At 42.7% G+C, this 15,140-nt stretch overlaps 1 protein-coding gene across 2 annotated transcripts in view; it reads left to right on the top strand.

Moving 5' to 3' along the window:
* The window catches only part of LOC143769935 (hexokinase-1), a 113,309-nt gene extending 98,759 nt beyond the window's left edge, over positions 1 to 14,550 (top strand). For both annotated transcript variants that reach the window (XM_077259007.1, XM_077259008.1), the window contains exons 17-18: positions 6,297 to 6,530; positions 13,559 to 14,550. In XM_077259007.1, the coding sequence (XP_077115122.1) occupies positions 6,297 to 6,530; positions 13,559 to 13,703 (379 nt within the window). In that variant the 3' untranslated portion in view covers positions 13,704 to 14,550. The remainder of the gene's footprint in view (positions 1 to 6,296; positions 6,531 to 13,558) is intronic.
* Positions 14,551 to 15,140: the final 590 nt, after the last annotated feature.

Raw genomic sequence — 15,140 nt, 5'->3', positions numbered from 1 at the left:
GGCTCTGCGCTTTATACTGCGCGGCTCTGCGCTGTGTACTGCGCGGCTCTGCGCTGTGTACTGCGCGGCTCTGCGCTGTGTACTGCACGGCTCTGCGCTTTCTACTGCGCTGCTCTGCGCTGTGTACTGCACGGCTCTGCGCTGTGTACTGCGCGGCTCTGCGCTGTGTACTGCACGGCTCTGCGCTTTAAACTGCGCGGCTCTGCGCTGTGTACTGCGCGGCTCTGCGCTGTGTACTGCACGGCTCTGCGCTTTATACTGCACGGCTCTGCGCTGTGTACTGCACGGCTCTGCGCTGTGTACTGCGCGGCTCTGCGCTTTATACTGCGCGGCTCTGCGCTGTGTACTGCGCGGCTCTGCGCTGTGTACTGCACGGCTCTGCACTGTATACTGCGTGGCTGTGCAATATACTACGTGGACATGCATATTCTAGAATACCCGATGAGTTAGAATCGGGCCACAGTCTAATAATCATAAGACTACGGATAGTGGTTTGGAATTGTGCTGTACTGTCACTTTAAGAGCTGATATTATCTGACAAAACTTGTGACCTGGTGAGCTGATGTAGATTTCATTGGAGTTGGCATAGTAACTGTGTCTGACTGCGCATATCAATGAGCTAATCAGCCAGGTGGCAGTTATTTTTAGAAATTGCCTCAGAAACCAGCCCATTATAAACGTATAGGAAAATTTCTCCATTGAAACGCATTGAAAGACTTTTTTCAAACACAAATTGCGCAAAAACTACAAATCCGATCGACACGAAAAATACTTAGCACACCTCTCAGGAACGCTGGCTTCGAAATGACACCTCACTGGAGTCTGTGAGTTTAGCGGTTCGGGCCGCATTACGTGCGGACTGAATAATAAGAATAAGAAGAAGTTTACCACGGTGGAATAACAGTATAGTGCTTTGTTCCAAAGCACTATAATTAATATGTAAAGGAGGCCGAAGAGCTATTTGTAGATCTGAAGCCTCTGTCACTCCAGCTCTATTCCCCGCCCAGCACCATGTCCTCCTGCTTAATTGACTGTTCCTATACCTGACGTCACACAGCATAGAGGCTGCCAGCTAAGCAGGAGGCAGCGGTTCTGGGCGGGGAATAGAGCTGGTGTGACAGAGGTTTTAGATCTACTATAACTTTTCAGCTTCATATAGTAGGAGGTGGCGGTTCTGTGCAGGGAATAGAGCTGGAGTGACAGATGCTTTAGATCTGCTATAACTTTTCAGCTTTATATAGCAGGAGGAGGCGGTTCTGGGCGGGGAACAGAGCTGGAGTGACAGATGCTTTAGATCTATTATAACTTTTCAGCTTCATATAGCAGGAGGAGGCGGTTCTAGATGGGGAATAGAGCTGGAGTCACAGGCTTTAGATCTATTATTGCTTTCCAGCTTCATATAGTAGGAGGAGGAGGTTCTGGATGGGGAATAGAGCTGGAGTGATAGAGGCTTTAGATCTACTATAACTTTCCAGCTTTATATAGTAGGAGGAGGCGATTCTGGGTGGGGAATAGAGCTGTAGTGATAGAGGCTTTAGATCTATTATAACTTTTTAGCTTCATATAGTAGGAGGAGGAGGTTCTGGATGGGGAATAGAGCTGGAGTGATAGAGGCTTTAGATCTACTATAACTTTCCAGCTTCATATAGTAGGAGGAGGCAGTTCTGGGTGGGGAATAGAGCTGTAGTGATAGAGGCTTTAGATCTATTATAACTTTTTAGCTTCATATAGTAGGAGGAGGAGGTTCTGGATGGGGAATAGAGCTGGAGTGATAGAGGCTTTAGATCTATTATAACTTTTCAGCTTCATATAGTAGGAGGAGGTGGTTCTGGACGGGGAATAGAGCTGGAGCGACAAAGGCTTTAGGTCTACTATAACTTTTCAGCTTCATATAGCAGGAGGAGGCGGTTCTGGGCGGGGAACAGAGCTGGAGTGACAGGCTTTACATCTACGATAACTTTCCAGCTTCATAAAATAGGAGGAGGTGGTTCTGACTGGGGAATAGAGCTGTAGTGATAGAGGCTTCAGATCTACTATAACTTTTCAGCTTCATAAAATAGGAGGAGGTGGTTCTGGGTGGGGAATAGAGCTGTAGTGATAGAGGCTTTAGACCTACTATAACTTTTCAGCTTCATAAAATAGGAGGAGGTGGTTCTGGGTGGGGAATAGAGCTGTAATGATAGAGGCTTTAGATCTATTATAACTTTTTAGCTTCATATAGTAGTAGGAGGAGGTTCTGGATGGGGAATAGAGCTGGAGTGATAGAGGCTTTAGATCTATTATAACTTTTCAGCTTCATATAGTAGGAGGAGGTGGTTCTGGACGAGGAATAGAGCTGGAGCGACAAAGGCTTTAGGTCTACTATAACTTTTCAGCTTCATATAGCAGGAGGAGGCGGTTCTGGGCGGGGAACAGAGCTGGAGTGACAGGCTTTACATCTACGATAACTTTCCAGCTTCATAAAATAGGAGGAGGTGGTTCTGACTGGGGAATAGAGCTGTAGTGATAGAGGCTTCAGATCTACTATAACTTTTCAGCTTCATAAAATAGGAGGAGGTGGTTCTGGGTGGGGAATAGAGCTGTAGTGATAGAGGCTTTAGACCTACTATAACTTTTCAGCTTCATAAAATAGGAGGAGGTGGTTCTGGGTGGGGAATAGAGCTGTAATGATAGAGGCTTTAGATCTATTATAACTTTTTAGCTTCATATAGTAGTAGGAGGAGGTTCTGGATGGGGAATAGAGCTGGAGTGATAGAGGCTTTAGATCTATTATAACTTTTCAGCTTCATATAGTAGGAGGAGGTGGTTCTGGACGGGGAATAGAGCTGGAGCGACAAAGGCTTTAGGTCTACTATAACTTTTCAGCTTCATATAGCAGGAGGAGGCGGTTCTGGGCGGGGAACAGAGCTGGAGTGACAGGCTTTACATCTACGATAACTTTCCAGCTTCATAAAATAGGAGGAGGTGGTTCTGACTGGGGAATAGAGCTGTAGTGATAGAGGCTTCAGATCTACTATAACTTTTCAGCTTCATAAAATAGGAGGAGGTGGTTCTGGGTGGGGAATAGAGCTGTAGTGATAGAGGCTTTAGACCTACTATAACTTTTCAGCTTCATAAAATAGGAGGAGGTGGTTCTGGGTGGGGAATAGAGCTGTAATGATAGAGGCTTTAGATCTATTATAACTTTTTAGCTTCATATAGTAGTAGGAGGAGGTTCTGGATGGGGAATAGAGCTGGAGTGATAGAGGCTTTAGATCTATTATAACTTTTCAGCTTCATATAGTAGGAGGAGGTGGTTCTGGACGGGGAATAGAGCTGGAGCGACAAAGGCTTTAGGTCTACTATAACTTTTCAGCTTCATATAGCAGGAGGAGGCGGTTCTGGGCGGGGAACAGAGCTGGAGTGACAGGCTTTACATCTACGATAACTTTCCAGCTTCATAAAATAGGAGGAGGTGGTTCTGACTGGGGAATAGAGCTGTAGTGATAGAGGCTTCAGATCTACTATAACTTTTCAGCTTCATAAAATAGGAGGATGTGGTTCTGGGTGGGGAATAGAGCTGTAGTGATAGAGGCTTTAGACCTACTATAACTTTTCAGCTTCATAAAATAGGAGGAGGTGGTTCTGGGTGGGGAATAGAGCTGTAGTGATAGAGGCTTTAGATCTATTATAACTTTTTAGCTTCATATAGTAGGAGGAGGAGGTTCTGGATGGGGAATAGAGCTGGAGTGATAGAGGCTTTAGATCTATTATAACTTTTCAGCTTCATATAGTAGGAGGAGGTGGTTCTGGACGGGGAATAGAGCTGGAGCGACAAAGGCTTTAGGTCTACTATAACTTTTCAGCTTCATATAGCAGGAGGAGGCGGTTCTGGGCGGGGAACAGAGCTGGAGTGACAGGCTTTACATCTACGATAACTTTCCAGCTTCATAAAATAGGAGGAGGTGGTTCTGACTGGGGAATAGAGCTGTAGTGATAGAGGCTTCAGATCTACTATAACTTTTCAGCTTCATAAAATAGGAGGAGGTGGTTCTGGGTGGGGAATAGAGCTGTAGTGATAGAGGCTTTAGACCTACTATAACTTTTCAGCTTCATAAAATAGGAGGAGGTGGTTCTGGGTGGGGAATAGAGCTGTAGTGATAGAGGCTTTAGATCTATTATAACTTTTTAGCTTCATATAGTAGTAGGAGGAGGTTCTGGATGGGGAATAGAGCTGGAGTGATAGAGGCTTTAGATCTATTATAACTTTTCAGCTTCATATAGTAGGAGGAGGTGGTTCTGGACGGGGAATAGAGCTGGAGCGACAAAGGCTTTAGGTCTACTATAACTTTTCAGCTTCATATAGCAGGAGGAGGCGGTTCTGGGCGGGGAACAGAGCTGGAGTGACAGGCTTTACATCTACGATAACTTTCCAGCTTCATAAAATAGGAGGAGGTGGTTCTGACTGGGGAATAGAGCTGTAGTGATAGAGGCTTCAGATCTACTATAACTTTTCAGCTTCATAAAATAGGAGGAGGTGGTTCTGGGTGGGGAATAGAGCTGTAGTGATAGAGGCTTTAGACCTACTATAACTTTTCAGCTTCATAAAATAGGAGGAGGTGGTTCTGGGTGGGGAATAGAGCTGTAGTGATAGAGGCTTTAGATCTATTATAACTTTTTAGCTTCATATAGTAGGAGGAGGAGGTTCTGGATGGGGAATAGAGCTGGAGTGATAGAGGCTTTAGATCTATTATAACTTTTCAGCTTCATATAGTAGGAGGAGGTGGTTCTGGACGGGGAATAGAGCTGGAGCGACAAAGGCTTTAGGTCTACTATAACTTTTCAGCTTCATATAGCAGGAGGAGGCGGTTCTGGGCGGGGAACAGAGCTGGAGTGACAGGCTTTACATCTACGATAACTTTCCAGCTTCATAAAATAGGAGGAGGTGGTTCTGACTGGGGAATAGAGCTGTAGTGATAGAGGCTTCAGATCTACTATAACTTTTCAGCTTCATAAAATAGGAGGAGGTGGTTCTGGGTGGGGAATAGAGCTGTAGTGATAGAGGCTTTAGACCTACTATAACTTTTCAGCTTCATAAAATAGGAGGAGGTGGTTCTGGGTGGGGAATAGAGCTGTAGTGATAGAGGCTTTAGATCTATTATAACTTTTTAGCTTCATATAGTAGGAGGAGGAGGTTCTGGATGGGGAATAGAGCTGGAGTGATAGAGGCTTTAGATCTATTATAACTTTTCAGCTTCATATAGTAGGAGGAGGTGGTTCTGGACGGGGAATAGAGCTGGAGCGACAAAGGCTTTAGGTCTACTATAACTTTTCAGCTTCATATAGCAGGAGGAGGCGGTTCTGGGCGGGGAACAGAGCTGGAGTGACAGGCTTTACATCTACGATAACTTTCCAGCTTCATAAAATAGGAGGAGGTGGTTCTGACTGGGGAATAGAGCTGTAGTGATAGAGGCTTCAGATCTACTATAACTTTTCAGCTTCATAAAATAGGAGGAGGTGGTTCTGGGTGGGGAATATAGCTGTAGTGATAGAGGCTTTAGACCTACTATAACTTTTCAGCTTCATAAAATAGGAGGAGGTGGTTCTGGGTGGGGAATAGAGCTGTAGTGATAGAGGCTTTAGACCTACTATAACTTTTCAGCTTCATGTACATATCAATTCAAACATTGATTTCTTAGTAACGGAGGAACAGACTGGCCATGTAAAGGTATTGCTGGACTTGTCTTTGAAAGAGCTACATGTGCATATAAATAGTTTGGGGTGTGGAATCCTGCTGACAGATTCTCTTTAAATGAAAACTGTCAATCGATTTGTCTTGCTGCCCGAATCACCGGCCGCATGAATCTGACCTTGGCTGTATAATTGCTGCCAGGTACATTTTTCTCTGAAATCCTGAGGCAGAGATGGGACTAGTCCGATGACGCATCATCCATCTTCTCCCCGCTCTGCTCTATTTCATTGCCAGGTCTCTCCTGATGTGCGCACATTGCCTGTCAATCACCCAGTGTCGAGGGCGGCACCGGACTAATCTACTCTGTGACTATGTTCCTAGGTCTTTGAAATGCTTTGGATTTTTGGAGAAAACATTGTTTAGAGAGAAGCATACCTGGCAGCGATTATACAGCTAGGCTCCGATTCATGCTCCCCGTGGTTTGGGCAGCATGAATCAACTGACAGGTTCCCTTTAATTGTAAGATCCAAATAACTGAACAGAAATAACACATTTCTTAAAATAAGTTATAGACGATGAATAGTAAATCTGTGACCCTAAGAACACGGTATCTCTTTTCGTACAGTGATAGGTTAGCATTGCTGCAAGTACGGTCGATCCTCCAGCAGCTGGGTCTTAACAGCACCTGTGATGACAGCATAATCGTCAAAGAAGTCTGTGGCGTTGTATCAAGAAGAGCAGCACAGGTGTGCGGGGCAGGAATGGCCGCCGTGGTGGATAAGATCCGGGAAAACAGGGGCCTGGACCATCTGGAGGTCACAGTTGGTGTCGATGGAACTCTGTATAAATTACATCCACAGTAAGTAATGACATGTCTGCGTCTTGTAGATTTTCATTTTCTTCTATATATGTAGATATCACATTTTCTTATCCAGCTTCAAAATTAGAAGGGAGGGCGGACTGGATATGGGAAAATGGAAACAAGCGTTCTTAAAGGGTTTTTCCCATGAACAAAAGTTCATTTTAATCAACAGATCTTGGAATAATAATAATTTCCACAATTGGATGTGTCTGAATAAAATGTTCCTGTGCTGAGATAATCTTATAAATGTGCCCCTGCTGTGTACTGTGTGTCTGACCGTACAGGAACATCGTCTGATCATACCACAGCTCCTGGGGAGGAAGCAAAAGAGGATACAGACATTACAGCAGGGGATCAGAGATGATTCTTTTTGTGAGGTAAAACATTTCCCTGCCTGTTTTCAACCCCTTAAGGACCAGGGGTATTTCCGTTTTCGTTTTTTGCTCCCCTTCTTCCCAGAGCCATAACTTTGTTATTTTTCCGTCAATATGGCCATGTGAGGGCTTGTTTTTTGAGGGACAAGTTGTACTTTTGAACCACACTGTTGATTTTACCATATCGTGTACTCGAAAACGGGAAAAAAATTGAAAGTGTGGTGAAATTGCAAAAAAAGTGAAATTCCACAATGGTTTTTTGGAATTTTTTTTTTTTACCATGTTCATTAAATGCTAAAACTGACCTGCCATTAAGATTCTCCAGATCATTATGAGTTCGTAGATACAAAACATGTATAGATTCTTTTTTATTTAAGTGTTAAAAAAGTAAAAAAAAAATGTTGCCACTTTCCGAGACCTGTAGCGTCTCCATTTTTCGTGATCTCGGGTTGGGTGAGGGCTTATTTTTTGCGTGCCAATGTGACGTTTTTACGGATACCATTTTAGTGCAGATACGATGTTTTGATCGCCCGTTATTGCATTTTATTGCAATGTTGCAGCGACCAAAAAACATAATTCTGGCATTCTGATTTTTTTTCTCGCTACGCCGTTTACTGATTGGATTAATTCTTTTTAAATATTGATAGATCGGGCGATTATCAACGTGGCGATACCAAATATGTGTATTTTAAAAAAAATTGTAATTGTTTTATTTTGAATGAGGCGGATGGGGGTGATTTTGAACTTTTATATATTTTTAAAAACATTTTTTTTAACTTTTTACTTTCTTCAATAGTCTCCATGGAAGACTAGAAGCTGTGATCATCCAATCACTTGTACTACATAGAGCAGGGCTGCAGCTCTGAGTATCAGAAATGCTCACTTGCTATGAGCTGGGCGGCGCTTATAGCGATCCCACAATGACAGCCACACGGGTCTGCAGCAGACCTCGGGTTGTCATGCCAACCCATTAGCGACCTGCGGTCATGTGACAAGGTCACCAATGGGTGAGGTTAATGATGTGCTTCCTGTGCGTGCATGTTAAATGCTGCAGTCAGAGATGGACAGCGGCATTTAACATTTTAACAGCTTTTGGTGGATCGCAATTCACATGACAGCTGATCAGCTCAGCTGCCATGGGCTGGAAAAGGTGCGGGCTCATTGCCGAAGCCCACAACAAACAGGGGGAGGCATCCAATGTCTGATATATCCGTCATTGGACGTTAAGGTGTTAAACAATGTATTACTTTAAAGAAAGAATCCTTTGCAATCCCATGCTGTCCTGTCTGTATACTCTTTTGCTTCCTCCCCTGCCTAGGAGCTGTGGTATGATCAGACCATGTTCCTGTACAGTCAGACACAGCCATTACACAGTACACAGCAGGGACACATTTCTAAGATTATCTCAGCACAGGGACATTTTATTTAATCACATCCAATTGTAGAACTTATTATTACTCCAAGGTCTATTGATTAAAATTAACTTTTGTTCGTTGGAAAAACCCTTTAAGGTCTCCAACATACCCTCTAAAATTGTCTCATAGATGATAAACAGTGTTACTTATTTATGGACTCCACATATCTGTAAGCTGTGAATATGGAGGCTTGGTCAATCCTTCATTAGTCGTCTGAAGATCCTGTAAGGTGTGGTTCTTGGACATGCCTTTTCCAAATTAAGGGTTGTCTCTTGTCATAGGTAACATAGGCTAATCCTTAAGGGCTACTGTTAAAGCAGAAGTCTGATGAACAATTTTATTCTGTAGTCCATCTTAGTTATCTATGTATAGGTGTGTAAGTATCACAATACTTCCTGACATCACCATCTTTCCTATTCCCGCTGCCCGCTCACATAGCATCTACTGTGCTGCTTCCCCAGTATAAGTCTATGAGGTTCAGGACAAGGACCCATAGACTTAGATTGTGAAAGCCACTTCTGGTCCACACATGGACCCCTGTGTGAGTCTGATTTCAGGTCAGGTGGGCTGGAAGAGGACAGGAGGGAGCACCGCTGGAAACCTGGGAAAATGGCAATCGTTAAGTATCTTAGTGCCTTTACACACTGTTACATAGATTAGGAAACTTTCCAGAATATAGATTTTGATGAAATGTCTTCATTAATAAAAGAAAGACATACATTTTCTAAACAGTGGCTCATTCTTTTCTGCTATACTGATGGCTTATTAATAGCCCATAGGCCACCAACTTGAGATAAGTGGGGTCTGGCATCTAGCACAGAGAAAATAATAAAGGGCCACTTACTGGGAGCACCACATCATTTTCACGACTGACTATGGTTTCAGGAATCTGACCCCAATTTAATATAGATGAACTTTCTTAGGATAGACGATCAATACTGTAGTCACGAAAATCCCGTTAATCTATCTTCTACATCAGGATTACAGCTAGTCCCCTGTAATTAAATATCTGCCAGGATTACAGTCGTCACAGTCATACTGTAAGAATGCTCTCCATGTCAGGTGTAGGAAAGAAAAAGCTTCTTCATTCATTTATGAAGTAACATGCAAAATGGTCTGGTAGATTACAATAAAAAAGGGGGAAACCAGCGCTGCTTATAGTCAGAACACAATACATAAAGTGCACATGCACATATTGATTTCTAACTGTATTTCAAAATGAGACATTTAGCAAACAATTGATCAATTCTTTGAGCCACCCGCCTCGCCAAGGCATTCTCATAATGGGGCAGTCCTACTCTACGATTTTTATATTCGCTGTGCCATTACAGCCTCCTAAATGTATTAAAAGCAAGACCACATTAAATGCAAGCTGTACCTGAAGCGTTTCTGAATCACTCCCATGGAACCAGAAATGGCAAGCGCCCTGGTAGATTACACAGTATCTTATAACCCTTGCAAATTGACTCCAAATTTTGAACATAGCACTCTGTTGTCAAGAGTCTTTAAAGGGAATCTGTCAGCGGGTTTTTGCAACAGAATATGAGAACACCATGATATAGGGGAAGACACCCTGATTCTAGCGAAGTATCAGTTTCTGTGCTGTGTTTGCTGTTTCAATACAATCAGTGTTTTATCAGCAGGAGATTATCACTACAGGACAACTGGCCTCCTGACTCCTAGTCCAACCATACACCCAGCACTGATTAGCAGCTCTCTGTCACTACACAATGTACTCAGAAAGCTGCTAATAAGTGGTGTAGTGAGCTCTGCTAATTCTGGAACAGAGAAAACTGATTCTATCATTACTTCTACACCCAGTAAGCTTAAATGATACATCACTGGAATCAGGGTTTCTGTCCCTACATCATGCTGCTGTCAGATTACATAGTAAAATCCTCCTGACAGATACCCTTTAAAGGGAACCTTTCAAAGCGGGAGTACGAGGATTAGGAGCCGAGAGGAGGCACAGACACCACAGAAATGACGCCCATCGGACTGCACCATCCTCATTTAAATACAGCACCGGAGCAATTAAAAATGGTATCTTTGGTTGTATCCAGGGGGAGTCAGGAAATGATAGACACGTTTGTGGAATGCAGTGCAGGAGCAATTAAAGGTGGTGGTATTTGTTCAGAGACACAAAAACTGCTGACAGATTGCCTTTAAAGGGAACCATTCATGTAGAAAATGGTATCATATCTGCAGCCAGGATGTTATAGAGCTAGAGGAGCTAATCAGATTGATAAACATTTTTGTGGGAAACGTTCCAGTGGGTGGTCCTATTCTGTGATTTATAGTGATTTCCCTGTATGACTGTGCATGCATAGATTGCTGTCAATCACTGGTAGGACCACTCACTGGACTCATGCACAAAACCAGGGATTTCAATGAATAAAGCACAAATTTACTGAACCTTTTCCAACAATCTTATATATCATTCTTCAGCTCAACATCTCATTCTCTCCGCAGATCCCTTTAATACATTAATAATAATTTTCATTTCTATAGCGCCAACATATTCCACAGCACTCTACATTTCAGAGACAATAAAAACATGACAGAGTAAACACATAATTTAACAGATGCCAAGAGGAGTGAGGGTTCTGCTCGCAAGCTTACACACAATGAGAAAATAGGGGAGATACTAAAGATAAATGGTAAAAAGTGCTTGTACTGTACAGTCCAGCCATCAACAAATAGGGTATGCACAGAACGCTGCATGAACCGGTCATCGGCTAGTATGTGTACAAGTACACACACAGAGGGTTGTTAAGTGCATGGAGGCTGTGTAACAGATGCTAAGAAGGACCAGATTTGCAAGCAAATTTTTGAAGAGCAAAATGAGAATAGTTACATAAGTGGAGTGAGGCGATAGACCGATCTTAAGAAATGCATTTTTAGGCCACACTTAAAACTCGTTATTGTGAATTAATCAAATTATCCTAGATATTGCATTCCAAAGAATTGGTGCAGCACGTGAGAGGTTTTGGAGGCAGGAGTGGGAGGCTCAGATTATTGAAGATATTAGTCTTAGGTCATTAGCAGAACAGAGGGCACGAGTAGGGTGGTATGCAGAGACGAGGGATGAAATGTACTGTGGTGCAGAACCATGGAGCGCTTTGGGGGTGAGTATGATAAGTTTATATTGGACTCTGTACTGGATAGACAACCAGTGCAATGACTGGCTCAAGATAGAGGCATCAGTGTAACAGTTGGTGAGGAATATGTTCCTGGCTACAGCTTTCAGGATGGATTGGAGAGGGGAGAGTTTAGTAAGACGGAGACCGATTAGTAGAGAGCTGCAATAGTCCAGACGAGAATGAATAAGATCAACATTAACAGGTTTTGGAGAGTCAAAGGTAAGAAAAAGTCGAATTCTAGAGATGTTTTTGATGTGTAGGTGACATGGGTGAGCGAGTGACTGAATTTAAAGAGTGAACGAAAGATCTGAGTCAAATATAATCCCAAAACAGCGGGCATGTTGCTGAGGAGTAATGGTGGAACTACACATGGAAATTTCAATATCGAGCATAGGTAGGTTAGTGAAGGGAGGAAACACAAGGAGTTCAGTTTTAAACAGATTCAGTTTTAGATAGAGGGAGGACATGATGTTAGAGACAGCAGAAAGACAATCACTGGTATTTTCTAGTAATGCAGGGGTGATGGCAGGAGACAATGTGTATAATTGGGCGTCATCAGCATAGAGATGGTACTAGAAACCAAATCTACTGATGATTTGTCCAATAGGGGCAGAATATAGGGAGAAGACGAGAGGGCCTAGAACCAAACAATGAGGAACCTCAACAATAAAAGGAAGAGTAGACAGAAAAACATACAGTACAGGAGCAGTCAGAGAGGTAGGAGGAGAACCAAGAGAGTATTCTTGAACCCGATAAAGCGGAGCATAGTGAGGAGGCGCTGGTGATCCACAGTGTTGAATGCTGTAGAGAGATCCAGGAGAATCAGAGAGTAGTGACCATTGGATTTAGCTGTTAGTAGATCATTAAAGACTTTAGTAAGGGCACTTTCAGTAGAGTGTATCAGAAACTAGAATGTAAAGAAGAGCTTTATCTGAGAGATAGCAGATTAGATGGGAGTGGACCAAAGGTTCTAGAAGACTAGAAATGTAGGGGAGATTAGAGACAGGTCTATAGTTAGCAGTGCAGTTCTGGTGGAGAGATGTTTTTTTTAAGTGATGGGTGGATGCTGGCATTTGAAGGAGGAGGCACAGATGCAAGATGAGAGAGAGAGGTTAAATATTTTAGTAAGGTGAGCAGTGACAGCCGAAGAAAGGGACTGGAGAAAGTGTGAGGAAATGGGGTCACTCACTGCAAGGAGTCTGATAACTTCTTCTTCCGAGACCGGTTCAAAGACAGAAAGTGAGCTAGATGAAGTGCAGGAGTGAAGAGAAGTCATGATACTTGGGGACTGGGAGAAAATTTCCTGTTGGATATGGTCAATTTTTTCTTTGAAATAATTGGTCAGATAGTCATCGCTGAGGTTGGTGGTTGAGGTCTGTACTCTAGGACTGAGAAGGGAATAAAAAGTGTCAATGAGGTGTTTAGGATTTTTGTATAGTGAGGTGATGAGGCCAAAAGAGGAGGTTAGAGGTAAAAGATGCGTGGCAGATGGGTAGAGGGGATCATCAATCAGGATGTTAAAGTCCCCCTTGATAAGAGTGGGGATGTCACAGGACAAACAGTGTGAAAGCCAAGTGGCAAAGTGATCGAGGACCTGATGGGAGGGACCCGGAGAGCAATAGACAGTTGCCACTTGCAGGGAGAAGGGTAGGAAAAGTCTGACAGTAGGAACTTCAAAAGAAAGGAAAATAAGTAAGGTTCCTGGGGGTATAACCTGAAAAGTAAATTTTCTTGAAAGGAGCGGATCAACACCTCCATCTGGTCTGTTGTCAGGTCTGTGGGTATGTGAAAAATGTAGGCCACCGTACGAGAGAGCAGCAGAGGCGATGGTGTCCGACTTCTGGATCAAGGTTTCAGAAAGAATCAAGAGTTTAAGGAAGTTTGAAAGAACAAAGTCAAGGATGTAGGAGAGTTTGTTACATGACCATGAGTTCCAGAGAGCACATTTAAAGTGTACAGATGTTTTATGGGACAAACCTAGACCTTGTACATGGAAACTTTGCATTGTACGGTATCCTACCCCACCATGATTGTATCAATGGCATTGATATTGTGGAAATGAAGTAGATAAAAAATATTTGCTTTCTTTTCAGCTTCTCCAGAATCATGCACCAGACTGTAGTTGATCTTGCTCCAAAGTGTAATGTGTCCTTCCTCCTCTCAGAAGATGGTAGTGGGAAAGGGGCAGCTCTGATCACTGCTGTTGGATGTAGACTTCGTGATGCTGAACAAAATTAAAGATTGGATCATCGTGCTTGTGTTTTCCTGCCTTCCCAGCACTTTCATTACAAGAAGTAACTGTAACAATGATGGAACTTTCCAACTCTACTGTCTATAGGAATGTAACCATGGAGAAATAGGAGACCACCATAGGAAGAGTATTGAGTAGCATTGGCTGTTACTGGACTCCTGTCTGCATCGCTCCCCAACTAACATAACCTGTATTTAGGCCATTTATGTTTCTGAATAATTTATTCTTTTGTTTTATACTTTATTTATCAGTTTGTTGAAATTTCTTTACAGTTTCCCAATTTATTTCACCTATTCAGTTAAGCCTCTAAAACTGGATCTCATCAGCCATACATGAAAGCAATGTAAGAAGCTGATACTTTATTCCATTCTGTACTACCACCAGTGGCATTATACACGTAGATGTAGTCCTGGGCACAAAGGGCAGTCTGAGAGTGACTAGAATATATCCATCGGCACAGGACGCACTGGATACCTTCAGTGCCAGTGGCATTTCTCATTGCTTGTATGAATAGTGTTGTGTTGTTAGTATGTATCAATTCAACATGTATGTTTTGTCATATTGTCAGGCAAAATTCAACCTGTTCATGGGACGGCACTTTTGTAAGCTGCTACTCTTAATAGCCCCCAACATCTGAGAGGTTGTATACTTTTCTATGAATATTTTGTTGCACTGTGATTGGATGTGTTAAGGTGTGAATTTCTGTTTTTAAAGTCTGTATTATAAAAAAAAAATGCCTGACAGATTCAGTTTAGGTCAGAAGACCATATTATGCCACATTAGAGTCACTGATTGTATTTATCCACTCAATAAAGTTTTCCAATGTGAGTCTTGTGGTCCAGAGTGTTCACTGTTCTTATATATGGTAACTCAGTTATTCCAAAGTAGGGTGTCTCTGACCGCCCCGAAAATCTTACACCCAAATCAAATGTACTTTGTGATTTTCTACTAAAATGCTAAAAAAAAAAAAAAAAACAGGGAATGGTAGAGAGAAAAAGATTAATGCTAAATGCATGAGTGTTAACTTTAAAGGGAATCTGTCACCCCCTGGGATGCTTTGTCTATATATATTACTATGGGCATACAGGTAATCGAATGGTTAAACTAGTCTTACCTGTATGCCTCACAGCTGGGGTCTAGATGTTGGGAAATGCACTTTTAATCTTTTATGTTAGTGATTTCTTCCAGGTTTCGGGGCGTGTGGTGCCTGGCAGAAGTCCTTGCCTCCTGACTTCATTACAATATCACCCCCTCCCATGTACATCACACTGCCCTGTGACGAGCAGTTGCGGCGCCGTAATCACGTACATCGGCCATGCACGTGCGCGGATATGACTTCCTTATTCACCCTTCTATGGGTAGTGTCTTCATCGATCTTATGTGCAGGCCCCCGAGAGCTACGCCAGTGCATAGATTCCTCCAGG

The sequence above is a fragment of the Ranitomeya variabilis genome, chromosome 4 (genome assembly GCF_051348905.1).
Source record: "Ranitomeya variabilis isolate aRanVar5 chromosome 4, aRanVar5.hap1, whole genome shotgun sequence".
NCBI classification, from domain to species: Eukaryota; Metazoa; Chordata; class Amphibia; order Anura; family Dendrobatidae; genus Ranitomeya; species Ranitomeya variabilis.
This window is presented reverse-complemented; position numbering and strand designations above follow the sequence as displayed.